The sequence below is a fragment of the Diabrotica undecimpunctata genome, chromosome 1 (assembly GCF_040954645.1).
Source record: "Diabrotica undecimpunctata isolate CICGRU chromosome 1, icDiaUnde3, whole genome shotgun sequence".
Classification (NCBI taxonomy): Eukaryota; Metazoa; Arthropoda; class Insecta; order Coleoptera; family Chrysomelidae; genus Diabrotica; species Diabrotica undecimpunctata.
The window spans coordinates 175596180-175623612 of NC_092803.1; the positions used below are offsets into that span (position 1 = coordinate 175596180).

The following is a 27433-nucleotide window of genomic DNA, read 5'->3' on the forward strand; positions in this document are numbered from 1 at the left end:
CGGTTAAGCGTCGTTCTCGCCGATGGCCACTTACTGTTTTTTACCACATCATTGATATAGCTGCTGTTAATTCGCATGTTGTGTACCAATTACTATAGGAAAAAAAATACGGAGAACTTAAACTACACAAAGGAGTTGGCGAAGCAATTAGTTTTACCACATCTTCAGAGAAGACTCGAAAATCCCAGAATCCCGAAAGAATTAATATGTTGTATTGAACGAATACTAGGACAAAAACGCCAAAAAGAAGCAGATTTTGAAGAAAGGCTTAAAAAAAGAAGACGTGTTACTTATGTCCAAGTGCATTAAAGCGAAAAACCTTTTATTTGTGCTTTTTTTGTTTAAAACCAGTGTGCTTACAGTGTACAAAGAAAATTTGCGGACCTTGCCCTCAAAATGACAAGTTATGTTATTGTAATTTTTAGTTATTGTCAGTACTTTTTTATTTTATTTTTTGTTTATTCATATTATTAGTCTGTGCCTTTTAACATTCTTTAACCATTATTTTGCTACCAATACCTACTCAAATTTTTTTGTAATTCAATTTATAAAGGATTTTGTAATAACGTCCACCATTTTTTTAATATTATGCATGCGTTCCTAATTTTCTTTAAAAAATAAAGTTTATTTTATTTGGAGCATTATTTTATTCTACAGGAGTGTAAAAAATCATTTCGTAGTTGATGAAATAAACAAATACCGTGATATGAGTCAAATTCATATTGAAAACAAAGAAGCACATGCAGCGGAATGATATACCGCATGTCAGTGTCTACATCTTGAAACATCCACTTAATATATCTATTAAATGTTCCAGCAAAGTTTTTAAAATTTTTTTAATAAAGAAGATATTTAACCCCTTTCGTTTTCTACACTTTTTAATAATCGCCCTGTATCTCGCTAATGAAGGAGCTATTGATGATTTGATTGGGCAATCGTTACTTTAACGAATAAAGAAGTCATGACATATTAAATACTTTTTTTCTATCTCCTCTAGTTTTCGGTATACCCTGCAAAACATCCCAAATTTGGCTTACCCTGTACATTGTACTTAATATTGCTATAACTAGATCGTTTAAATCTTTACGTTAAAATCTTCCAAGAAATACAGATTTTACAATTTGAGTAATAATACAATTTTTCAATGAGAAAAAACACTATAAGGGTCTGTTCCAAATAATGGGATAACTGAATTTCCGAAGCTGTAATACAAAACCAAATGCGAATTTCTTTGGGTTTGAGTAAAGTTCCCTAATAATTAATAAACTTTATTCTTGTGTTATTTTTATGTAACAAAAAAAAACTAAAGCAAGTTTAACGATAAGACTACCAAAGAGAATTGAAATACTATTATCAAATTAATACCTTAATCAACCATGGTAGCTTATCGTTTATGCTTCGCCCAGCTAAGTATCTCAAGTGTGAGTTCATCTTGTCTTAAACTAGGAATTTAACCACGAACCCCTAGCTGATAGCAAATAAAACAATTATTTAACTAACCATATTTATTAAAAATTAAAAATAATATTTAAGTAGGCAAAAACAACCCTGACAATGCTTTACATTAAATAAATTCGAACGATACTTATAACATCAATGGGCTGCTTGCTACTAAATATCTGTGGCCTCCCAATTAGATAATTAGGTCCTCCTGACAGCTGCAGTTAGGTCCTCCAGAGCATGTTATTCCATATATTCTAGAAAATATTCTCCAATAAAGTCTTCTATACAACCAATAAGTTCATAATACAGCCAATAAACCCAAGAGGATTCTGCAGACCATAAATGAAGCTTATAATAATTTTTGCCTTCTTTTATAAATTTCAAAAACAGGCGAAAAATTATATTCCCACTACGTTAAAAAAGTTGATTGATAGAAAGTAGAGAGACTAAATGAAGTTTGCACAGATGCCATAGGACGTATGCCTATAATGGAAGTAGCACTTCTGTCAACATAAAACAGAATATTTAGTCTACCGGACAGAAAGAGAGAGGGCAAGTATTTTTTCTACGGGACAGAAAGAGAGAGAAAAGAAAGACAGAGGGCGCAAACTAAACAAAAATTTTTTTGTTTCGGACAAAGTCCTTTCTGACGTTTGCTATTGTATAATTACACATCTTTTTTCCCAGTAGCATGCATGACGAAAGCTTTATTTTACCAGACTTTTTTATTTTTCTTTTAAATGTTCAATGTACGTCAGGGATGAACGTTTTTCGTCGCAAGGAGACAATCTTCCGAAAATGAGATCTTGAGGAAGCTTCATGTCTCCTCCGGTGATCATCATTAATGGAGAATAACCGGTTGCCATATATTCGAAATTTTGTGAGCTAATCGGAATAGAGGAAATAAAGTATCCGAATCTTTTTGATTATCAGCGACAAACATTGAAATGTATTGGCAGTTTTATTACGTCTTTTGACTATTCCGTCTGATTTAGAATGAAGAGGCGTAGTGTGAGTTTTCTTATCACTCTTCACTATTCACTTCTTCTTAAAAATAAATTATCTACATTGTCAGGATTTTTAATACCTTTAATAAAAATAAACACCTACATTTTACATTATATTTTACAAAAAAAATTTCTTTATCCTGATAGACCAACGTTGTCGTTCGATTATGTAAGTTTTTTCATATAGAGGAACTTTATTTATTTATTTTTTTTTCCTCTTTTTTCGGGTATCGAATATATCGGAAGTATATAGAAAATTATGTAAATATTATACAGATGGTATTCACTGCGCTGGGTTTCCCTGATCGAGAATATGCAGTGAAATTCTTAGATATGCCTCAGTTGTTGTTATTTTGGTTTCGTGTGAAACACGTCAGATAATAAAGTGATTTTGCGAGAACTATACGTAGCAGTTAATTGTTTTATTCATCAATTTGCGTATCCTGTTTTTAAGGTTAGTAGGATTTCACGAGAACTATACGTAGCAGTTAATTGTTTTATTCATCAATTTGCGTATCCTGTTTTTAAGGTTAGTAGGTCTTTTATTAATTTTTGACATTGAAACTTTTGAGACAATTATTTCAATAATGGATCCTTATGAAAGAGAAATTCAACGTCTATTTCTATATGAAGGAGTAACTTCGGATATAGAAAATGATTCCGGTACTTTTATTGCCGAGGATGATAGAGAAGGGTTTATCGATCATGACACGGAATCTATGATGTCGACTATAAACGGCAATTTAATTTTATAAGCTTTAATTTACATGTATTGGCCGATTCTACCTCTGTTTTCTATACTTATGACAAATCTGTAACAAAAAAGGGTGCTGACGATGTGTGATCGATGGTTTATCACTTTGTGTATAACATACATCTCAGGTTCAAAATTTAATAATATTTTGCGACTCTTGTGGAAGGTAAAATACAAATTACACAGTTTTTCGGTTCCTTCATTATATAGTCCAGACAGAAGGACGGTTTAAGTTTGTGAAAGTAATTTTTCCCATCAGAGGACATTACTATCTAGAGTGCGACCGGAACCGATGAGTTTAATTAATGACAAAGCTTATACGAAAACCCCGGATATTTGGAAAGAAGTCCTTCGCAACAGAAGAGTGAAACCGACACTCTTCCAAGTGGTGGACTGTGTGAAAGACATAAAATTTCTGAATTGGATTAAGTATTTCTCCAACAAGTATCCCAAGAAATACCCAATGCCTACGAGACCTATTCGAGTGTTGGGACTTAGAAAAAAACCGTTAATTTATCTATCACAAGAATGCCTATTCTGGGTTGTTTACAAGCTCGCTCTTTGAATGCAACGTTAAACGAAACCTGAAAAGAAATTTAAGGAAAGCTCATAATATCACAACTCCGGAAGTTACTAGCCACAATCATCCTCAAGCTTTGTATAACGGCCCACTTCCGATCAAAGCTACGAAGTTACAAGATGTTCGCTATTTGACCAAATATTTGGAAAACGTAAACTCTAGAAAGTTCTACATTGATTTACAAGGTATTGAATAGGAGGAAAGTTTGGAGGAAGAAACATTTTGTAACGCAGAAGCTTAAAGGTACCGGAAAAGAACGTTCATGGTCCATGCCGGCACATTAAATTTTTTGCATGATGTTTCGCAAATAAAATATTTTTTTGTCTTCTCTTGATTTTTTCTCTATAAATGTGTTAATATACAACTGAAAAAAATTACCGATTTATAAGGTTGAGTCAAAATAATTTGTTTTAATTTGAAACATTAAATTTTGATTTCCATGAAAACTGTTTTTGTGGACTCAGATTATTTTTCCCCCTGACTCCTCATTTCGAACATTCTAGATATTTATTGTTTTTTCTTTTTCGTCAAGGAACTTTTTCTATATGGAATAAATCTCACGGAACTGTCTTCTTCTTCTTTTTCTTCGTGCGACTAGGATTACTCTTGTTTGTCTGCCCCTTATTCTGTTTCAGTCGTTGATGACTGTACATTATCTTTTTACCTTTTTGGAGGCCTTCCAACGGGTCTTCCGCTATATGGCTTGTTGTTTTTACAGATGTTCGCTATTCTATCTGGTCCCATTCGGTTTATATGTTCGTTCCAGTTTTTTTTTCTTGTATTTATCCACCTGTTAATATTGTGAATTTTGCATTGTTCGCGTATTCTTCTGTTGGTTTGTCTATCTGTTAATAATATGCCCGCTATTGATCTTAATAATTTCATTTCGATATTGTTGATTTGTTGTTTTGTCTTTCTCGTATCGGTCCTTGTTTCCGCTGCATATGTTAGGATTGGTCTTACTGTTATCTTGTATACTTTCATTTTGCTTTCCATTGTCAGATATTTGTTTCTCCATATGGTTTCTCGGAGGCAACCACTTACTCTTGCCGCTTTTGATGCTTGCCTTGTGGTCTCTGTTCTTATATCCCTGTCACTAGTGATCTCTACTCCTAGGTAATTGAATTTCATTACTTCTACAATTTTGCCGTCTATTTCTAGTTTGCATCTACGCAGCACTTTACTGATCTCTATACATTTAGTTTTTTCTACTAATATTCTCATATTAGGTTTGTTTGCTGTGATATTGAAGGTGTAGAGCTACCTTTGTAGGTTGTCTTCGTTATCAGCAATTAGTACTGCATCATGGCATAGCATAGTATCGTGATTTTATGCGCTCCCATGTGGTATCCGTGTCGTTTTCTTACTTCATGAATTATTTGATTCATCACCATATTGAAAACAATGGGCTGAGCGAGTCTCCTTGGCGGATTCCTCCTTTTAGTTCTATGCATTCTGTTTCCTCTGTTGGCATTATAACTCTGGTCTTGTTGTTCTTGTTAATTTCATTAATTGTCCTTATTATCTGATGGTCTATTTATTCAGCTTGTAATTAATTTAAGATGTCATACTACTCCGGTATTTATTATATCGACAAATAATTTTAGGAGCCATTTGCGTAGTGTTGTTCCTTTATATTTTAGCAGTTCCTTGTTTGTCTTATCAGGACCAGGTGCTTTTCTGTTATGTAATTTTTTTATTTGTTCTTGTAGCTCTTCTTCTGATATTAGTACTCTATCGTGAGTTTCGTTAATGATTATTTCTCTGTTCTCTTCTTCTCCTTCTCCATATAATTTCGTGAAATGCTCAGTCAATGTTATCTATGCGTACAAATTCATTCATTTCTGTTTTTTGTCTCCTTATCATCTTCCACACGTTTTTCTGGGATTCATAGAGGTCGTATTCCATATCTTTGGAAAATTTCTCCCAGTGTTCTTTTTTGATGTTATCTATTTCTTGGTTTACTCTATTTCTGATTCTCATGTAGTCCTCTTGTGCCTCCGGCGTCTTCACTCCTTTGTATGTTAGGAAAGCTTGTTTCTTTTCATTTGCTAGTGCTTTTACCCTTTCGTCGTACCATGGTGTTTTGTATTCCCGTTTATTTCTGTTAACTTTTCTTTTACCTAAAGCTTCTTTTGCTGCTTGTAGGATACATGTTTTAATAATTTTCCAGGTTTCTTTTATATTCTTTTTAGTCTTCAGGTTAGGGCTGTTTAGCTTTTTTGTTAGTCTGTTTCTATACAAGTTTTGTGTCCCTTCTTCTTCTAAGCCTTCTATGTTTAACTTTTCTTCTACTTTTGTATTTCGCTTGCCTTGTGTGGTGATTGCTATATTTATTTTTCCTAGTACCAGGCCATGGTCGGATCCAACATTGACGGAAGATAGAGTGCGCACATCTATTATATTTTTGGGGTGTATTTGTCTGTTTGTTGTAATGTAGTCAATCATAGAGTTACGTCCTCTTGTATCTGACCAGGTGATCTTATGTTGTATTGGGTGGTCAAAGTATGTGTTGTTAATTCGGAGGTTATTCATTAAACAAATTTCTAGAAGTCTTAGACGTAGTTCTACGGAACTGTCGTAATAGTAATTTTCATTACAAACAATTGTGGCTTAATCTCATATACAAATTATTTAATTAAAATTCATGAGAGGAAACAATTCTCTAAAATAAATAACGGATCATTCATCTACTAATATAGTGATTTACAGTTTGTAAATATACGATCAGACTATCACATATTTTAAAGTAAGCTAGCGTATTACGTATGGAACTAAAAATATGCGAAACTTGGAAGTTATACGTTGTTCGGTCTAATAAAAACTTCTTTCCGTAAACTTCAGCCTTTTGGTATACTAACTTTCTCATTTATTACATCATTATTCACAGGATTCATCCACTGCATAACTAATTCGAAGTCACGTCGTTACAAATCTTCTTCTTATAATTCACTATCTTATGGAAACCGTGTCCAAACTTGGAAGTATTCCTCAAGGCGGCATATTAATCTTTCACATTCAGTACGTGCGACGTCAACAGCGACGGGTGTCAAGATATGCCCGACGTGCATTGCGTTGTCTAGCAGTAAATACAAATAGTACTTACTAATCTAAACTATAAATAAAAATTTCCAAAAATTGGAAAAATTTCATTTTAAACAATCGAATTAAATACAATTTAAAGGGTATCGAATAATTATACAAATTGATAATAAAAGATATTAGATGCATGAATACAGTCTCCAATAAACTACAATTAGCCCAGTCTGGTTATACACAAATCATCGATTTCACGGCAAAATGTTTCGCAGATATCTGAAGCTTTTAAGACATCGGTGGGGGTTACTAGATGACGAATAGATAAAAAGATACTCCTATTTTTACCTTGCGTTTTTTTTAAACAATAATTTATTTGATTTTTTATTGTTTTTTCCCTTATAATTTAAATAAACAATATTTATGTCATTTTTGTATATCAAGAATATCTTTAGTTTCCCGTTTTTTCTATTAAAATTGATAAATAATTTACGGAGATATTTGCAAAAAAGCAGTTTTTTGCACTAATTTATAAATTTTTTTATTAACAAAATAAAATGTTATTAATACATTTTAACATTGAGGAATTACCGTCCTTTAAAATTGTGCGAAATTTCCCCCCGATCGGTTAAATTGTTTAAAAGTTATTCAATTTGTTTATCCCTGGGACTAATTATTTAAACCATTGAACTTGCCCTATGAATATTGCTAGACCCGTTTAACAAATTTCATAGGATTCTTTAAGACTTATGCTATCTCAGAAATTAAATGAATATTAAGTTTTCATCGAAATTATTTACAAAATAAACGTTTGAAAAAGGGGTATGTTTTGTACTTATAAACAATTGTAATAACTTCTATATTTTTTAAGCTACAGACTTGTACGTATAACCATTAGATAGCTAGTAAAAAAACTCACATTTAACAAAAAAAATAAACCTTCTATGAACAATAGGAACGAAGTTGGCGACAATTTTTTTGTTAATTATATCTCCATTGTTTATAAACATTAAGAAGTAAAATTTGCACAAATTTTGAATGAAAATCTAAACTTTATATTGAGTTTTAAAGCTATAAAATTCATCCAATTTTTCGAAACTTAAAACCTTTCGAAACGAAGTTACTTTCGAAAGATCGACATAGGAAAGTGGAGGGGAAACTGTTTTAGCTCCTCGCTGCAAAATTTAATATTATGGTTACGGATTTATCATTCAAAAGCTGAAACAGTTCTGTAGGAATTTCATCAGGTCCATTTACTTTTCCATTTTTAGCGTTTCTTTGTTTGTATCTAAATCTATCTGTTTGCTTTTTTGGTCTCGCCTCTATCACAGTAACTACCGGGTTATGATCTGAGCTTATATCAGCTCCTGGGTACGTCTTAGTACATTTAACAGCATTATGATACATGCTTGCTATCATAATGTAGTCTACTTGATTCCTTACTATTTTTTCTTTGGTATGTTGTAGAGATGTCCATGTATATAACCGTCGAGGAGGTAATTTGAAAAAGGTATTTGTTATTACGAAGTCTTCACTTTGGCAAAATTGAATCAATCGATCTCCTCTGTCATTTCTGTTTCCAAGCCCATATTTTCTTACTTGTTCTCCTACCTTACCTTGACCCACCTTGGCATTAAGATCGCCCATTAATAGGTTAATGTATGGAAAGACTGACTTAATAAGTGAAGATAAACAACCTGCAACAAAAAGGTTCAGACCTGACAATGAAGTGGAATAAATGAACCAAATTTTAACTTTTAAACCAATGTATGTAAAGAAAATAAAAAAAGTAAAGCTCAATAAACATTGCAAAATTTAATAAGGCAAGTGATGAAAAAATCGATTTATTTTATCAAAGCAGTAAGGCAGATTAAATTAATATTGTATATCATATTTGTAAGAAAAATAGAATAAAAATCAATATTGTTAATTATAAAAATACAAACAATTATAATTAATACAAGGAATATAATAATATAATGTGTAAAACATTACCTGAAATTTAATTTATAAAATATATAAGTATTATTACATAATTGATATAAAATGAAAAAACGTATGTTGATTTTCCGGGATTTTTCGAGATTTATGGGGAGTGAAAATTATGTCATCATTATTAATACTGCGACAGACCATTCGAGCAAATTAAAAAAAGTAAGTATTTAGTGAAAACTATGTAGTTATTCATATTTCGACGAGCTGCAAAGGAAGCCGAGATAATGTAAATTTTTCCTACGTGTTGCAATTTAAAGTTCCGATGCCGAAAAAAAAAACGGAGCTGAAACAGATACCCTCTCCACTTTCTTATGTCGATCTTTCGAAAGTACCGTCGTTTCGAAACATTAGATAAATTTTATAGCTATAAGTTTCAATATAAAGTTTAGATTTTCATTCAAAATTTGTGCAAATTTTACTTCTTAATGTTTATAAACAATGGAGATATGATTTTTTTAAAAATAGTCACTAACTTCTTTCCTATTGGACATAAAAGGTTTTTTATTTTTTAATGTGAGCTTTTTTACCAGCTATCCAATGGTTGTACGTACAAGTCTAAGCTTGAAAAATATATAAGTTATTACAATTGTTTATAAGTAAAAAATATACCTCTTTTTCAAACGGTTATTTTGTAAATAATTTTGATGAAAACTCAATATGCATTTAACTTCTAAGATAGTCTAAGTCTTAAAGAATCCTATAAATTTTCTGAATGTGTTTAGCATCATGCATAGGACAAGCTCAATAGTTTAAATAATTAGCCTCAGGGATAAACAAATTAAATAACTTATAAAATATTTGACTGAATGGGGGGAAATTTCGCACAAATCTAAAAGATGGTAATTCCTTGATGTTTAAATATATTATTACCATTTTATTTTGTTAATAAAAAAATTAATAAAATTTATAAATTAGTGCAAAAAAACTGCTTTTTAGCAAATATCTCTGTAAATTATTTATCAATTTTAATTAAAAAATCGGAAAAATTAAGATATTCTTGACATAAAAAAATGACATAAATATTGTTTATTTAAAATATAAGTAAAAAATTTATAGACAAAAAATCAAATTGTGACCATAAATTATCGCTTAAAAAAACGCAAGGTAAAACTAGGAGTATCTTTTCATCTATTCATCATCTAGTATCCCCCACCTATGTCTTAAAAGCTTCAGATATCTTTCCACCTTTTTTTTAACCAGACTGGGCTAAATATGGATATTAGACAGACAGCATACAAAAAGGTAATAATAATTGTATTTATAAAATCTGTATGAATTTAAAAAATTTAAATATAGGGTAGATATATTAAAATTCATTTATACTTTTTCTACTCAGTGTAGTCCTGTATTTGCTAGTATTTCTTAAAATACTGGCCATTGGTATACAGGGTGTTTCAAAAAGGTATGTCATAAATTAAATCACGCATTTAAGGAAAAAAAAAATAAATTGATTGAATCCAACATACCTTAGTACAAAAGTGTACACAAAAAAAGTTACAACCCTTTGAAGTTACAAAATAATTTTTTTTTTGCATTATCTCCTAAGCTACTAAGCTCCTAAGCATTTTGTAATAAAAATGGACACGTTACTTTCTTGTTCTGAAAGCATTTTTCATACAAAAGTAACAACAAAATCTAAGCCCACAGAAAATTTTTAAGGGGGGTGTGCAGTCCTAAATTCCCCCAAACTTTTAAGTACGTTCAAATCAAATGAATTTTGTGGCATCATTAGTTTATCACATTATTTTTAAAAATTTTTTGCTTTTCACTTTTTTCAAAAAACAGTTTTTATTGAGTTATTTCTTTTCCCTTTTTAGCTTTTTTCATTAACCTTTAAAAAGTTACGTGCAACTAAATAAATGGCTTAAATAAATTATCATCATCATCATATAACGGGGGTCCTACAGCGATTGTCGCTTCCCGCATTTCAGCCTCTATCTTTTCCTATCTCTTTAATCTCCCTCTTCCAAGCCTCTAGATTGCATTGTTTTTGTAATTTCTCTTCTCCAGGAATTTGGTGGTCTTCCCCTTATCCTTCTTTCTGACGGAACATACATTAAGGCTTTCTTTGGCCACCGCTCCTCCTCCATTCTCATCACGTGACCATACCATTGTAATTGCCTTTCTTGTATTCTATCTAAAAGAGTATCTCTAATTCCTGTACGGTTTCGTATTTCCTCATTCCTGATTCTTTCCATTCTCGATACTCGACATGACCTTCTAAGATAATCCATTTCCACAACGTCTACTTTATCTCGTTCATTCTTTGTCATCGTCCAACATTTGGCACCATATGTGGTAATTGGTTCTACAATTGCTCTGTATACGCGAAGTTTGGCATGCATCTTTATTTTATTAGACCACAGTACTGAATTCAGTATTCGTATGCATTTTTTCCCTTGGGTTATTCGGTTTTGTACATCTATCTTAACTCTGCCATCTGCTGATATGATGCTTCCTAGATATTTATACTGGTTGCAGCCTTTTATGACTGCGTTTTCAAGCCTCAGGTCTGTGGTATTTCCTCCAATTTTTAAATATTCTGTTTTGCTTATGTTTACAGTAAGCCCCCATTTGGCATATTCCTCAAATAATTTTCGATTCATATAATTTATATCTTCCTCATCGGTTGCAACCACCACCTGATCATCTGCAAACAATGTATACAGAGTTTCTTGCCCCACTTCGATGCCCATAAATCTACATTTATTTCTCGAATTTGTCAATGCTTCTTGGACGTATATTTTAAAGAGTGTCGGTGACAAACAGCATCCTTGCTTTAGGCCTTTAGTGACTTTAAATTCATTTGAGGTTCTGGTTCCAATTTTTACACAACTAACTGCATTTTCGTACAATTTATATATCGCTCGAATATACGTCGAATATAATCCAGACCTTTCGAGGACCTCAAACATTTTCTTTAACGGTACACTATCATATGCTTTCTCAAGGTCTATAAATACCAAATGGGTCTCTCTACTTCTTTCGACACGCTTTTTAATTATTTGTCGTAGGATAAATATATTATCAAGGCAGGATCTCCCGGTACGAAAGCCGCTTTGTTCTTCAATATCTTGTATCTGTCTTTCAACCCTCTTCTTTAATATTTTGCCGTACAACCGGCCCACAGAGCTCGTCACACTAATACCTCTATAATTGGAACAGTCTCTTTTATTCCTTCTCTTATATATGGAGCTTATATAAGATTTATTCCAATCTTTAGGAATTTCCTGGTCTCCACACATACATTTATTGAAAAGGTCTACTATTAATTCTAAAAGTGCAGTCGGCCCATATTTAACCAGCTCTATGGGAATGTCTCCAGGCCCTGCGGCTTTTCCGTTTTTAACCTCTTTTAAGGTTTCCGTCAATTCAGATAATGTTGTCTATTAATTCCCTTATCCTTTCCCATCTGTACAATACTCTACCCTCTTTCAGCAGTTTCGTATAATATTCTTCCCATTCATTTAACTTTATGAGAGAAATGTTGTCTTCATTTTTCTCATTTTTCCTAAACTGCTTTAATGTTTTCCAAGCTTGTGCCACTTTTGTTCCACCCATAAATCTGTCCAGTTCATCACACTTAGCCTCCCGGTTTATATTTTTCGCCTTATCCACGTCTTTTTTAACTTCTCTATTCCATTTAGCGTATATTTCTCTGTCTTGAGGATCTTTGGATTGAAGCCATATGTGATATGCTTGTTTTTTCTTGAGAACTTTCTCTTCTAGTTCCGTTGACAACCGTTCAGGTTTTCCTTTTTTCCGATTTTCAACTTTTCCCAGTGCTTCATTTGCTGCTTCATGAATATATGTTTTAATTACCTCATTCAGACTTTCAGGGTCTAAGTCCTTTGTTTCTATATTTTTTATTTTCTGAGCTATCTCTTAAATGAATTAACAAGTACAAAAACTGTCTATAACCTCTATAAATATGATATTACAATAAATGTTCAAAATGACCCCCATTTTCTTTATTACACATTCGGTATCGTTTTAATAAGAAAAACCGAATGCGCTGAAAAATCATATTTTTCTGACGAAATTGATTTGCCGCTTCAACTATTCTAACCCTCGATAAATTGTTGTTCGTCCTCTATTGTTGCAAAATACACTTTCCCTTTCATAAACCCCCAAAAGCAAAAGTCCATGGGGTTAAGACCTGGGTGGCCAAGAAATAGGTGCGTCATGGTCCCTTTCAATCCATCGACCAGGATACTGCCTGCAAAGGTATTTCCGACTTCATTACTGTAATGCGGTGGAGCGCCATCAGTGTTTTCCATTAACAACCAATCGCAAAATCCAATACTTTTAGGATAATCTTTAACCAATAACTCTTGCACAGTTGTTAAGTGATAGGGTTTAAGCAGCTGATCGTTCAAACGCCTCCAAACCCTTACGTGAGGAACATTTAGTTGAGCAGCTATTACCCTTGTACTTGTTCCAGGGACTTCTTCAATGATGTCTAAAATGTCTTCATCAGTTTCATCCATTATTGGACGACCACTATTGCCAGCAACTTGCAGTTGGAATGTACCCGTTTCCCGTAAACGACGATCAATGGTCAGAAATAATCGTCTATCGGGTGTATTTCGATTGGGGTAATGTACTACATAACGGCTTGCAGCTGCTGCACTATTTCCTTGACATTCACCTACGATATTCCCGATAGTTTATTGAAATCATAATTTAATCTAATCCAACTTACCCAAAGTTAAATGCATATCTGCCATTTCCTGAAATGTGTAGGCCATTGTAATATCAACATTTTTAATATTAATCTTATTTACACAATAAATGATAGCTTCAAATTATTGACTATTATTGATGGAACTGTTTGTAATTATTGTATCCGTAGAAACTAATTGTAATTTTATGGCCAACTAGGAAAAATCTAGTTTTTCGAAAAAGTGATGAGGCAAAAATTTTTTTAAAATAATTTGTTAAACTAATGATGCCACAAAATTCATTTGATTTGAACGTACTCCGAAGTTTAGGGGGATTTAGGACTGCACACCACCCCTAATATTTTTCTGTGCGCTTATATTTTGTTGTTTCCTTTGTATGAAAAATGCTTTCAGAACAAGAAAGTAACGTGTTCATTTTTATTACAAAAGTAGTTTAGTGAGATAAAGCAAAAAAACAACATTTTTTGTTTAGACTTTTGTACTAAGGTAAGTTGAGATCAATCAATTTATTTTTGTACCCGAAATGCGTGATTTAATTTATGACATACCTTTTTGAAACACCCTGTATTACTCGTCTCATATTTTGAATTGATTGAGTCTCCGTATATTTATATATGTCGTTATGTATAAAGAAACCGTTGGTTATCTTTTTATTATATTTGCAAATCTCAATCAGTCTTTTGTCGTTGTCGTTAAGCTCTTCTTGCCTTGATCTTATCATATAAACTTGCGGTTTGCTCTATGTATATTTTACCATTTTTATTATTAAATACGAATAAAATACACTAATTCTTATTTTTAATGAAAAAAGCCTATTTAATTTTATGCGAATATGCAATTTTCATAAAATTTCCCTTCCTATTACCAATTACTTAAAATGTCAGTATAAATTTTACGCTACCGTGCTCGTCAAATAAATTAAATATCTGTCCTGTGCAAGATAGTATCGTAGTATTCGTATACGCATGCATAATAGAGGCGATGCCCCCAGCATCCCCAACCTTGCCTCTACCGACCATTTGTTCCAGTCACATTTATATGCACAAATACATATTTTAATTATAATCTACTGAGTCGTAGATAATCCACACTCTCCGTATGCCATTCTATTCTGTTGTTCTGTTCCTTTAATTCGTTATCGCCCTGCAATTCCTGTTACGATGTGCTCGCCATCTTGAACTCGTGTGTGTTAATGAAGATAAGCTTTGGGATTTCGCTAACAAAAGTTTAGTTAATTAATGAATTTTCGTTTTATATTTTCAAGAGCTTAAGTAAAAAAGTGATATTATTACTAAAAAACAATTGTTCGTGTGGGACATTCAAGCAGAAATTAACTATGTTTAAAACTTAATATTTTCAAGTAGACATCATTTGCTAAATCGAGATTTTATTTATTTATTTGTGTCAGATGCATCATGTACATGTTCAAGTTCATTATAAAAGGTGTATATATAAAATTAGGGCAAGACAAAAATAAAAATAGGACTGCTATACAATTTTTAGAAAATTGACGATGTCAAGGGCATTTCGTACAGCGCAAAGCAGGCATAGCATAACGGACAAAGCAGAAGCAGAAGTGTTTTGTAGTTTATTCTTCTACATAGTCGCATAGGGCCGACTCACAAGGAAAGCCTCATTTTATTCGGTTAGCTCTCGATGTTGTCACCCCAGCACAAAGTCTCTTGAGCGCTTGCTAAGTCGCCCATCCTTCTTTGTGTATAGGTGGGAGGTTCTTAAAGGGCACCATTAATTCATTTCTATTGCCACTTTCAGTTCTCTACAAGCTTATCTCTAGTCTCAAGCGCTGGTTCAATCAGATCTTCAGTGGTAAGCAGAAAACTTTACCTGGAATCAGGCCTTGGTGGGCGTATTGTCTGCTATAGAGAGCGTGCATGTTTGTTTGTGTGTATGTGTAACGATCTGCTACTTAATGTCTAATGTTAGGCCTTCTATCCTGGCCAAATAGTACACTTAATCGATTGGGCATTGAGATTAATCAGATACCTCGCGGTAATGCGACAAGTTTCAGTTAAAGCTGTATCTGACCGGCGTAGCATGATCTGTATTATACCAAGCAAGCATATTTCGTTATAAGATAATATTGTTATTAGTTTTTTTCTCAAAATATGTATTAGTGTCAGAATAATGTATCTAAATTGTAAATACCTAAATGACCGAAGCACAAATCTTTACACAGAAATAACAAGGTATTCGTGCCATTATTTAATGCGCAATATTTTGTTCTCTATACAACAAATTGCGTAAAGATGTTTCTGAGAGATACAAAAATAACTTATAATAAACATTGCCGAAATCAAATCACAATGTAGGCAAATGAGATAAATATTGATCAACAAGGACATAATGAACTCGTGGTTTCAGATTTAATATTCATACAAGTAATGTACCAAGCTTCAGGCCATGAAGTTTAGGGCGCCTACATTGTAAAATTCCTTGCACCTTATTCTCCATGCTATGGCATGCTGGACGAGTCTGTAGTCAACACGCCGAAGTATGAGCGGGAACACAAAGTGTATCAATACTCATACTCTTATGAAAATCACTGGCGAATCATTAGTGCCTTCATATTTTACTCTTCTTCAACATGTCTTCAGTGAAATGGTTTAATCTTTTTTATTAGCCTCTCTTAGCTAACTTATGTTTCTTCTGACTCCGAATGGCGATTAGGTTTCCGAAAGCAGACGGGTCACTATATTTTTTTCTCATACATACTCTTCCCCGACCGAGTATAAACGGCGGCAGCCCCGGCACCAGACTCGGGTGCGGAAGGCCAATAACATATCCATCTTAATTTCATGTTATTACTGAAACTTTGGTAGAAATAAACCGGACGGATCAGTTGTTGACGACCTTGGCATCACCAAAAACACGGACACGATTTGGTTGCTGGAATGTTAAAACTCTGTATGACATTTCTAAACTAGCTCAAGCAGTAAAAGAATTAGATAGCTATAAATTAAGCTTTGTTTGTCTATCAGAAGTAAGATGGTTAGGCAATGGTAAACACAATATATATATATATATATATAAGCGGGGATCCTACAGCTTCTGCCGCTTCCCGCATTTCGATCGCCATCTTTTTCTATCTCTCCAGGTGTCTTCATCAATGGCTCTATCTTTCATGGTTTCCATAACACCTTGTATCCAAGACTTGGCTGGTCTTCCTCGTTTCCTTCTATTACTTGGATTGTATTCCATAGCTCTTTTTGGCCATCTGTTGTCGTCCATCCTCTGTATGTGTCCATACCATACAGAGTAAACACAATACCCAAACAGAACTCCTATTGTACAGTGGTAAAGAAAATGGAAGTCACGAGAGCGGAGTGGGTATTCTACTAAGCAAACAAGCCAAAAAAAGTCTTATTTCATGGAAACCCAATAATAATAGAATTATGACTGCCAAATTTTATACCAGATACCGTAAGATAACAGTGATTCAGTGCTATGCTCCCACGAACACATCTCCCCCCGAAGATAAGGACTTTTTTACGAACAACTAGAACAAACAACCCAACAAGTAAACCAAGGCGATATAATAATAGTAATGGGCGATATAAACGCTAAAGTTGGAGAAGACAATAATAAACTTAGAAACCGTAATGGGCAAAGATGGCCTGGGAGTGATGAATGAATACGGAGAGCGTTTTACAAATTTTTGTTCCAATCATAGTTTAGTTATTGGTGGAACCATCTTCCTAAATAGAAATATCCACAAGGTTACATGGACTGCACCAGGTCATATAAGAGACAATCAAATAGACCACATCGCCATACCAAACAGATGGAGATCATCTCTTCTTGATGTACGTAATAAAAGAGGAGCAGACATCACAAGTGACCATCATCTCGTAATCGGTACCGTTAAAATCAAGATGGCAAAAAACAAAATCACGCAAAATACAAACAGACCAACATACAATCTAGATAAATTAAAAACGGCTCCAGGGCGATGCATGTTTAGGGAGAAACTCCAACTTAAAACAAGAGAACGTGAAGTAAATAGCTGGGAAGATTTGGCAGATGTTTTGACAGAAATAGCTAAACATAAACTGGATGAAAAAGAGAAATATAGCAAAGAATGGATATCAGGTAAAACTTGAAATCTTATCGAGGAAAGAAAACAGCAAAAGAAAGATATTTTGCAAGCATGAACTGTAGAAGAAAGAGCGAACCGACAACAAGAATATGAAGCAATAAATAAAGCAGTTAAAAGAAATTCAAGAAAAGACAAAAGAAGGTGGGCTGAAGAACTTATAAAACAAGCTGAAATAGCTTCACAACACAACAGAACTAGAGAGCTATACCAAATTACTGGATAACTAACAAAAAATGAGCCCAACTGTTCAAACATTGTAAGATCCAAGACAGGCGAATTACTTACTACAACAAATGACTAAGTAGAGAGATAAAAAGAGCATTTTCTGGAGATGCTAGACACGCCCAGGGAAAACGCAGATGAAGTTGTCGAAAACTCGAAAAAATTTAGACTTGCGTATATCTTGCGAGACCCCTTCTAAAACGGAGATAATAACAGCAAATCTCTAAGAAATAACAAGTCACCGGTAATCGATTACATTGCTGCCGAAATACTTAAAACTGATCCGCATCTAACTGATACACATTTTCTCCCCATAATCCGAGAGGTGTGGGGAACAAACCTCATTTATTAAGCTTCCAAAAAAGGACAACCTCACACAGTGCAAAAATTGGAGAGAAATAAACTTCATTACCGCAATAAATCTTCACAACCATCATACTTAAAATATTAACAAACAAGATTGAATTTATAGCTGGCCAAGCAGGCTTTATACCAGATTTCTCCTGCAATAATACTGTGAAGGTTATAATCCAACAATTGGTTGAATGAAACACGCTCCTATACATGGTTTTGTTGACTTCGAGCGTGCCTTCGACAGCTTATCTCATGCTGATTTATGGAAAATTTTAGAGCTAAGAAACATCCCGCATTAAATAATTTTCATTATAAAGTCACTGTACACTGAGGCAAGTGATACACAATGGAATCAACAGCGACGAACTTGACATACTTATTGGAGTCAGACAGAGATGCGTGCTTTCTCCGTTTCTTTTTAACATAGCAGTAGACTATGTTCTCTCCAAACTAGACTCCGACACAAGAGGGATACAATGGACGTTAAGCACACACCTAAGCGATATGGAATACGCCGAGGATATCTGCCTATTAGAACAAAGGTTTCAAGATGTGGCTGATCAATTTAAAACATTTTCGACTGAAGCCAATAAAGTAGGTTTAAAAATCAATATTAGTAAAACCAAATCCATAAGAGTAAATGCAAGAAACAACACGCTATTTACTATCTGCAGATTGAAAATGTGAAAAACTTTACGTATCTTGGAAGTGCCATAACAGAAAGCAGAGGTACAGAGGACGATATTCGTATGAGGATACAAAAAGCTCAACAAGCATTCAGCATGCTTAACCCTGTTTGGGGATCTGGCGAGTATACTACTTACAAGGAGAAAAATTCGCATATTCTGTTCTACTCTACGGATGTGAAACCTGAAAAGTGACAAAAACCCTTACAGATAAACTGCAGGTTTTTATTAATGACTGTCTATGACGAATTGTTCATATTTTTTGGTCTAACATCATCAGAAATGAAGATCTACTACCCCTGACCGAATAAAAAAGGGTAGAACATCAACTAAAGTCCAGAAAGTGGGGTTGGATTGGTCACACTCTTAGAAGTGGAATCCTAAAGGACGAAGAAAACGAGGTCGCCCAGTACAAATTTGGAGAAGATCCATCATGGACGAGATAAGAAGCCAAGGAAAGTCTTGGAATGAGGTGAAGGCCTTAGCGCAAAACAGAACCCGATGGTGCGTTTTCACTAAAGCTCTATGCTCCACTTATGAGTTCAAGAACCTATATATATATATATATATATATATATATATATATATATATATATATATATATATATATATATATATATAAGAAACTGTACTGTTAAGAAAAATGTTTATATCCTCACGAAAATCTCATGGAAATCTTCCTTTCATGGTAACATAGAAAAATGTGTAAAAATAATATCTTACCTAGAATCGTTAACTGTATTGGCTTTCCCTGGACAACAAAGCCAAACGCATCTTCCGCCTCACATTGCCACTTTCCATCGTCCTCTAACCTCACATTGTCTATTAATAAATTTCCACTAACATCCACTAAAAATCTATGTCCGATCACTCTTTTGTTATTTGTATTGTCTTTGAGAATAGTTTGCACTATTTGTCCGTCTTTTAACCAAATGCTGGTGCTAAAATTGATGTTGACTGCACATTCCAGGACGAGCTGGTCGCCTTGTTTTGAATATACGTCGGAATATTCGACATCGTCATGGCTTAGGTTTGTTCGGATGTCAGCTCGGATGGATCGTCTGTGGGCACTCGATGTGTGTGGATGGCGGGTATGTGATTTGGGATGAACATAACCTGGAACAAAGGATCCTATTAAACAGCGCACAATAAAGGTATTAAGGAACAAAAAAAAAATTATAATAAAAACATGCTAAATATTAATATGTAGTAGTTATTAGTGTAGTTTAAAGTGAATTGAAAGTAATGATTCATTTCCGTTGGCTCTTAGGTCTGTATACTGTAAGTCATTTTGGATAGTCTGGAAATAAAGTAAAGTAATAAAGAAACACAAAAGTAAAGTTTAGATGGTCAAAACTAAATAAATCTAAAACGAAGATGCATGTACAAACCTAAATCTAATTCTTTTAAATAAAGCCGTATGTGACTTATAGATCACTAGAATGCCAAAGTAACCCACTGTTGTTCTTGTGTGTGTGGTTGAATAACTGCTATGCTCACTAATGCAATAACTATCTTGAGCATTACTATTCTTCTGAAAAAATTTCAAAAATTAGCTCAATCGGTTAGCCCTCTTGAGTTGTCTACCTAGCTGCTGATTAAGTACCTGGCAAATTGTAGGATTACATTTTTCATAATTATGGACAATATATCCTTAAATGAAAAAGCAAATGTTCTGGTTCGGACATATTAATAGTATGAAAATGAGAATTGGGAAGAAAAAAGAAAAGGAAAAGGGTAGTATCCAGATGGAAATAGACAGATTGGATAGAAGAAATAGGGGGAGTATAGGGAAAATTATTGAATAGTTAAAGACGATTGCCAAAAATAGAAATTATCACTTAATGAAAAGAAACTGTTTGACTGCTTGATAAACTTTTTGTCTGATAGTAAAGTATGCCAGTAGTTAGATTTGTAACCTATGTTTAGAAAAAAATTTAAAAAAAAAAGATTAAAAAAAGGAATATAAAAAAATACTTAAAAAAATAGATTAAAAAAATAGATTAAAAAAAAATGAATTAAAAAAATAATTTAAAAAAATAAATAAAAAAAAGGATTATAAGAAATATATTAAAAAAATAAAAAAAAAATAAAAATATAGTAAAACAATCACTAAGAGGATCTAAACCCCCGAGGTGTTGAATCGGGTTTATGTCCTAACGTATTGATTAAAAAAATATACATATTACCATAGTTGTATTTATTAACATAGTAGGTAGATATTTTTATTTGTAAGATGTATACACTATGTATTTCATGTCTGTCAATAACTGAATTATAATAAAGGTATAATATAGTATTTATTAACATAGTATGTACATTAGCTAAGTACGGAATAATTATATGATTATTATTATATTAATCATGTTTCACTAATTCCTTAAATAGAAAGGCGTAGGAAAAATGGGTAACGAAAGAACAGGAATCCCAATCCGATGTCTGAGAAGAAAAAAGGAGATAAGAAGAACAAAAAGAAGTCTAATTTTTTATGATGGCTCCATATATTTTACTTATATATTATTGTCTAAGATTAAAAGTGTTTGGGAAAGTATTTAGTATTTATTTACATATTTTACATTTAATATTTTTATTACTGTATTACAATATGATCTTGTTTAATTATATATTCTAACTACCTATTTACTTTAAAAGATTACAGTATATTATTTTCTTCTATTCGGTAAAATCTCATTGTCAAACTGGCTAACACATGTAATCTGTTTTTAAGTTCAAAGAAATTGACTTGTCCCTGTTATATTAAAAACTTCGCAGCAAATCACAGAAAACTTTACAACATAACAAATTTCTGTGACCATTTAGCTGAATTATCGCCATTCAAAAGCACCATACAATAGCGCTGATTTATGGGGGTACACTTGTCTCACGAACCTACCCTACGGTCCACCTAAGAACGGTCGTCAGAGGGTTTCCTGCCTATCTCATGACACTTTTAATCGAGACAGCGTACTGTAATCATCTCGAGTTTATCAGGACGTCCCTTTTTCGTGCATAGGTCTTTGCTTCGCGACGCGCAGATGCTACTATTCTACTGCTTGCTACAATTTAACACCATATTTCAAAGGTAATTGTAGTTTTTCTGTACAGATAACAGCAATGGGCAATGAGTTAAGTCACCTATTTTTCTTCGTTATTATTCTAATTCTTAACGAGCGGTCTCTAGTTTTACACAAAACAAAAAGTATTCCCAAAAATATAAGTGGAGTCAGCTAAATCTATTTAAAAGTCACCGTTTTGTTATGACGTATTTAGTGTAATTGCATAATAAAAATTTTTATTTTAAAATCCCAAAAAAATATTGGGACATCTTTTCAAAATAAATTTCATACACCAATGCATAATAATAATGTACTCGTTTGTATACATAACAATACGCAATTCGTCACATCAGTTAAACAAGCATCTAGCATGGCAGAACAAACTCCTGTTCTACCATGGCGGTTAATTCCTATTCAACATTCCTAAATAATTACCGAAAACAAATACAATTGTTATGCAAACTAGAAGCGACCTTTAACTTCATATTACAAAACCGCATCTTTGTACTGACAAGCTGCAACACGTGCAGGTTGTGCACGTTAAGCTCAGGTCGTAATTAATGACAAGTTAAATTAATAATTAGAGGTGCTCCCTAAAATCGTTGTAGGCATTTACAAACTACAACGCATTAATGTATTTAATGTGTTCTGTATAAGCGAATATATTAAACAGAAAATAATATGTCCACAGTTTACCAACATAATTGGATATTTTGATTAAAAATTAATAGGAAGTGAAATGAAATAATCGAATGGAGTTTTACAAATAAAACATATTAAAAGATACCAAAACAAACGACAGAGTCAAGCGTTATCTTGACTTATAAAAAGTTTAAAATTTGGAGAACAGAGACCAGCCCAAAAAACTGAGTAATTTCTTGAGAAACAAATACTTATTGACATACACAGGTTTGTTTAATTAAACTCTATCTTTGGTCAGTAACGGTTTAAAAAAATCTAAATAGTTTAATTCCCGTATTTTAAAAATCCTTTAATTTGATATAATTCAGAAAGCAATAACTTTTATGTGACCCTGTATATCTTAATAATCTATATAGTTCCTAATATACAAAAGAGATACAGTATCTCTATAGCCAATATTCAGAATTTTATAGATTCTTATTTATTATTTTATTAAATAAATAAAACAACAAAATCAATAATATTTTTAGGCAGCAATAGTAAACAAATAACAAATATCTGACTCCTAGAATGGAAAATTAAATGACTATTTTGCTGCATAAAATTTGCAATTTCTCACAATTTTATATGCTAAGTTTATATCGATATCTTGAAAGAAGACCGGTATATCTCAAAAAAAAAAAGTAGAAATGGACTATGTTAGTGAACAGATTTCAAATATTGTATATTTTTTTTGTGTAAGAACGCTATAAAGTTAGTTTATGCCTATGGCTGTTAGATGTCAGAAGTGTAGTTATTGTTATTTAAAAAGTTTTGCTTACAAATTTGCACTGTATTGTTATATTTCAATTGCTTTCCAGGTTTTGTGATAATTGGACATACTTTTCTTGTGAAACACTGCATCTTTTTGAGCTATGTAGATAGCTATGCATGTTTCTTGTAGAACAGTGTATTATTTTGGGATATGCCATTCTTTTTCAAAAACACAGTAATGTAATATAATACTTTCTGTGAATAATAAATTATTTTGAGTTGTGGCATTCTTGTAAAGAAGTTAAGATTATGTTTAAAATTAGGTTCTATCACTGCAGAATCAAAACTGGTTCTACGAGTAGCACTGCAGATAAGGCAAATGTCTGTGTAGGCATATGTTAATATTGGGAATATGTCGACAAAAAAGGGCAATTATTTCCATGTATCGTAATGCAAAAAAAACTACAGAACATTAATTCAATTAACCACAAATTTTAAATTAACTGACAGACACAGAATAATGGAGACAATTTCCATTCTGTCAAAAAATAAATAACAAAAGTCTAATAAAAGCGGTCCTTACTTAGGTTCCGGAGCAGTACATAAGTCTCATACAATTTTCAAACAAAAGTGGTCAACTATAGGCTGTACATGAACTGACACGATGAATTGTGGGTTGTTATCCAAATATTCGTGATGATTATGATTAAATTTGGTCTACGTTAAAAGTGAATGTCGAAGTTAACACAACAATACCAAGGCATATACCTACAAACAAAATTGGCATTGCTGATAACAAGAAAAATGGTACATATTATAAAACAAATTATCCCACATTTTTATGGTGCCTTTGTACATGCATAATGTCCTATCTGACATTTTTTCCATTTTTCGTTTTTCGCGGCATTAGTTACCACCCGAAAAGACATTGAAACTTTCAGATAATCCTCCCATATTGGTCGTAGTATCGGGTAATTGGGTACATGTTCAGGATATTCATTTGAAGAATACCAACAATCAAAAACCGATATCATCAACCATAAATTTAAATAGAGAGGAATATAATACAACTAATTTAGATTTTAGTTCTATAGAAAAAACTCGCCTACTGTAAAACAGTCAATAAATTTGGATCAAATAATATGTGACGAAAAAGGACCGCAGGATACTTCTGTACAAATAATAACATTGCCGGTAAATAATGAAGCTTCATCGGTAAATGAAGCTTTAATGGTAGAACAGCAGGAGACCAAAAGTTCCGATATAAGCGACAAATTAAATGAATTTGATTGCTCAGATATAATCAATTATTTTCTGAAATTATTCCACAATCATCACAGACTTTAGTATTAAACCTACCTTCCCAGTCATTTAACAATAATGAACAAGATCTATTTTCGGTTAATACGTTAATAGAAAATAAAGATGGATACGATATAGACTACATCCCAGTGTTCGATGAAGACAAAGATTCGGAATCTGATTGTGAAAATGATCCCGATAATTATAATATGAATAAAGGTCATATAAAAAAACAAAAAACGGGTGTGGCAGTCCAGTGGGACTGCCGGTAGAAGTACTTCTATACTTCTACAGTACTTCTATAGAAATACTTCTATACACGCGTTCGCGGTTACAAATTTATATGGGAGTCAATCTGCACAATCATTAGATATTTAATGCTATAGGTAAGAGAGAGCAGAAAGAGAAAAAGAATTAGGTATATAGGTATATGGTGCATCGTTTGCTGTATATAAACAGTATTAGTAACCTGTAATAGGAGTATAGTAAATAAAGGATTGTATGAATATTTTAATGAAAATATATATTTTTATTTTCATATAAGTATAAAAGGAGTTGAATGCAAAAATGCAAAAAAAAATTTTTACACATACTCTGCAGTAAAATTCATTGTTTATTTTGTTATTAATATAAAAATTACAATACAATACACTGCAACATAATTCAATATAGTAATACAATACAAATTAAAACGCAATATTCATAAGTATTTAAAACTGCCAATATACATAACTTACTTTACGAAGAAAAAAATAAAAAACCAACAACTCGTATAATGTTGTAAATTTTCATTTTATTTTAAAATTTAGCATTTTTGCGTATATTACATATATTTAATAACATTAACGTGAGGTTTTTAAATATTTCAAAAATAAAAAAGGAAATTCATTAGGATTCGAACTCACGTACACCAGCGTATGAACCAAACACGTAAAAGATTTGCCAATTAGACATGATACTAACGGATTTCAAAATTGACAGTTGTCTGTCATACAGTGATTATTTTGAAATACAAAAGCCTAAAATAAGTATGAACATTTAATAAATAATACAAAACATATCACATAAATAATAATATTAATATATATATATATATATATATATATATATATATATATATATATATATATATATAATATTATATATAATATAATATATTTATAATATTAAATATATACAAAAGGAACATTTTTATTCTCGAGAGAGGAAGAGAGGGAAAATATATCTTATGTCTCTCTCTTACTCATTATCTTACATATGTAATGGTTTCACAGATTCACTTCCATGCAAATTTCCAACGCCAACCGTGCGTATAGAAGTATAACTTCAAAATAAAAGCTAAACCTAGTCAATGGAAGCGAAATATTAATAAACAACTAAGGTTGGAAGGAAAATCATACGTAGGATTTAGAAAGAGTGGGAAAACAATGGTACAAGATACACCAAACGAAGAACGGAAAATCAAAAAAGGGTGCAATAAAGAGGGGTATAAACGTTCTAAAACAAGGCATTGCCAAGAATTTACACTCAATTTTAGTAAGACATTTGTTTGTTGCAATGTTAAAAAAATAGCCAAAAAACGATGCACTGTTGAGACTGATTCAAGACGCAACAATACGCTTGAGTATGTGTTAAATATTGACGATAAAAATTGGCAAGTATGTAGAGAGATGTTTCTAAAGATTTTGGGCGTTAGATACAGAATGATACAAAATTGGGTAAAAGAAAGCATCTACGGCTTACGTAATGTATTGCGGCCAGAAAGAGGAGAAACTATCCAAATAACTATTTTAAAGGAATTTCTGAATATGCTCCCAAAAATGCCATCTCACTATAGTTGTTCCAGATATGAACATATTGTTTTAAAATATAAAATAAAAATGTAATTTTTTAAACTTTTCTTAGTGTAGAATAACTAATAGTCACTTCATCAAGTTTGTTCGCGACACCCGACTCATTGGCGCCTGACCCTCTTAAATATTTTTTCACACCTAAATAAAATAGGAGTAGTCTTCACGCATCAAGTAGTGATTTATCGGTTCAGTTCATTCTCACACATCGCCCTTGCTTGAGACATCGAATTATTAAACACTCTCAATTCACGTATTAAATATTTCTCTCAGCTGAAATCGGGCATTTTTCTCATAACGGTTTTCGCTTACGTGTTATAAAGAAAGAATTTTTTGATATCGTATAGTACGCTACGGCCGTGTTGGGCCTCTCTACTCTAAAAAGATTTAATTATAAATCGATAAACTCAAAGGTGATTTTATTTCTCTGGAGCTATATTTGCTTATATTAAAAATCCTTATCCTTCAACGGTCACTGACGAACCAAACCTATGGAGATACATCCATTCACAAGTCCTTTGAAGTAAGGCTTGGAATGAAAAGATTTCCAACCCTCGAATGTAGGTAACCAGTTACAAGGCTCCCTCAATAGTAGAAAGAATACAAGCAAATTATATCTAGCCTGTTTTTCTAAAAATACATGATGTATATAACTTTCATACAACTAGATGTCAAGAAATATAGTCCTCGCCTTTGAGCCGAAAAACTTTTTTTAATATCATAAAAGATGAAAATATTTCATTGTTTAATGTAAAAAAAAGATCAATGCAATCTATGTGCAACATATCATTCAGTAAATTTGGCAAAGGAAGAGTGGCAGGAACATCAAAAACCTAAGAACCACGCTCGATCCGAAAAAGAAGCAGAAAAGGAACGTGCTCTTAAAGGCGATATAATTATCCTTTAAATGGATTTTCAAGCAGTTAAGCTAGTACCTTTCACAAATGCTAA

At 32.5% G+C, this 27433-nt stretch overlaps 1 protein-coding gene across 1 annotated transcript in view; it reads right to left on the reverse strand.

The window, feature by feature from the left end:
* The window catches only part of tei (irregular chiasm C-roughest protein teiresias), a 578605-nt gene extending 558436 nt beyond the window's left edge, over nucleotides 1–20169 (reverse strand). The window contains exons 1-2 of the mRNA XM_072525284.1: nucleotides 20160–20169; nucleotides 19603–19995 (exon numbers count right to left, since the gene is read on the reverse strand). Coding sequence (XP_072381385.1) covers nucleotides 19603–19995; nucleotides 20160–20169 — 403 coding nt within the window. The remainder of the gene's footprint in view (nucleotides 1–19602; nucleotides 19996–20159) is intronic.
* Nucleotides 20170–27433: the final 7264 nt, after the last annotated feature.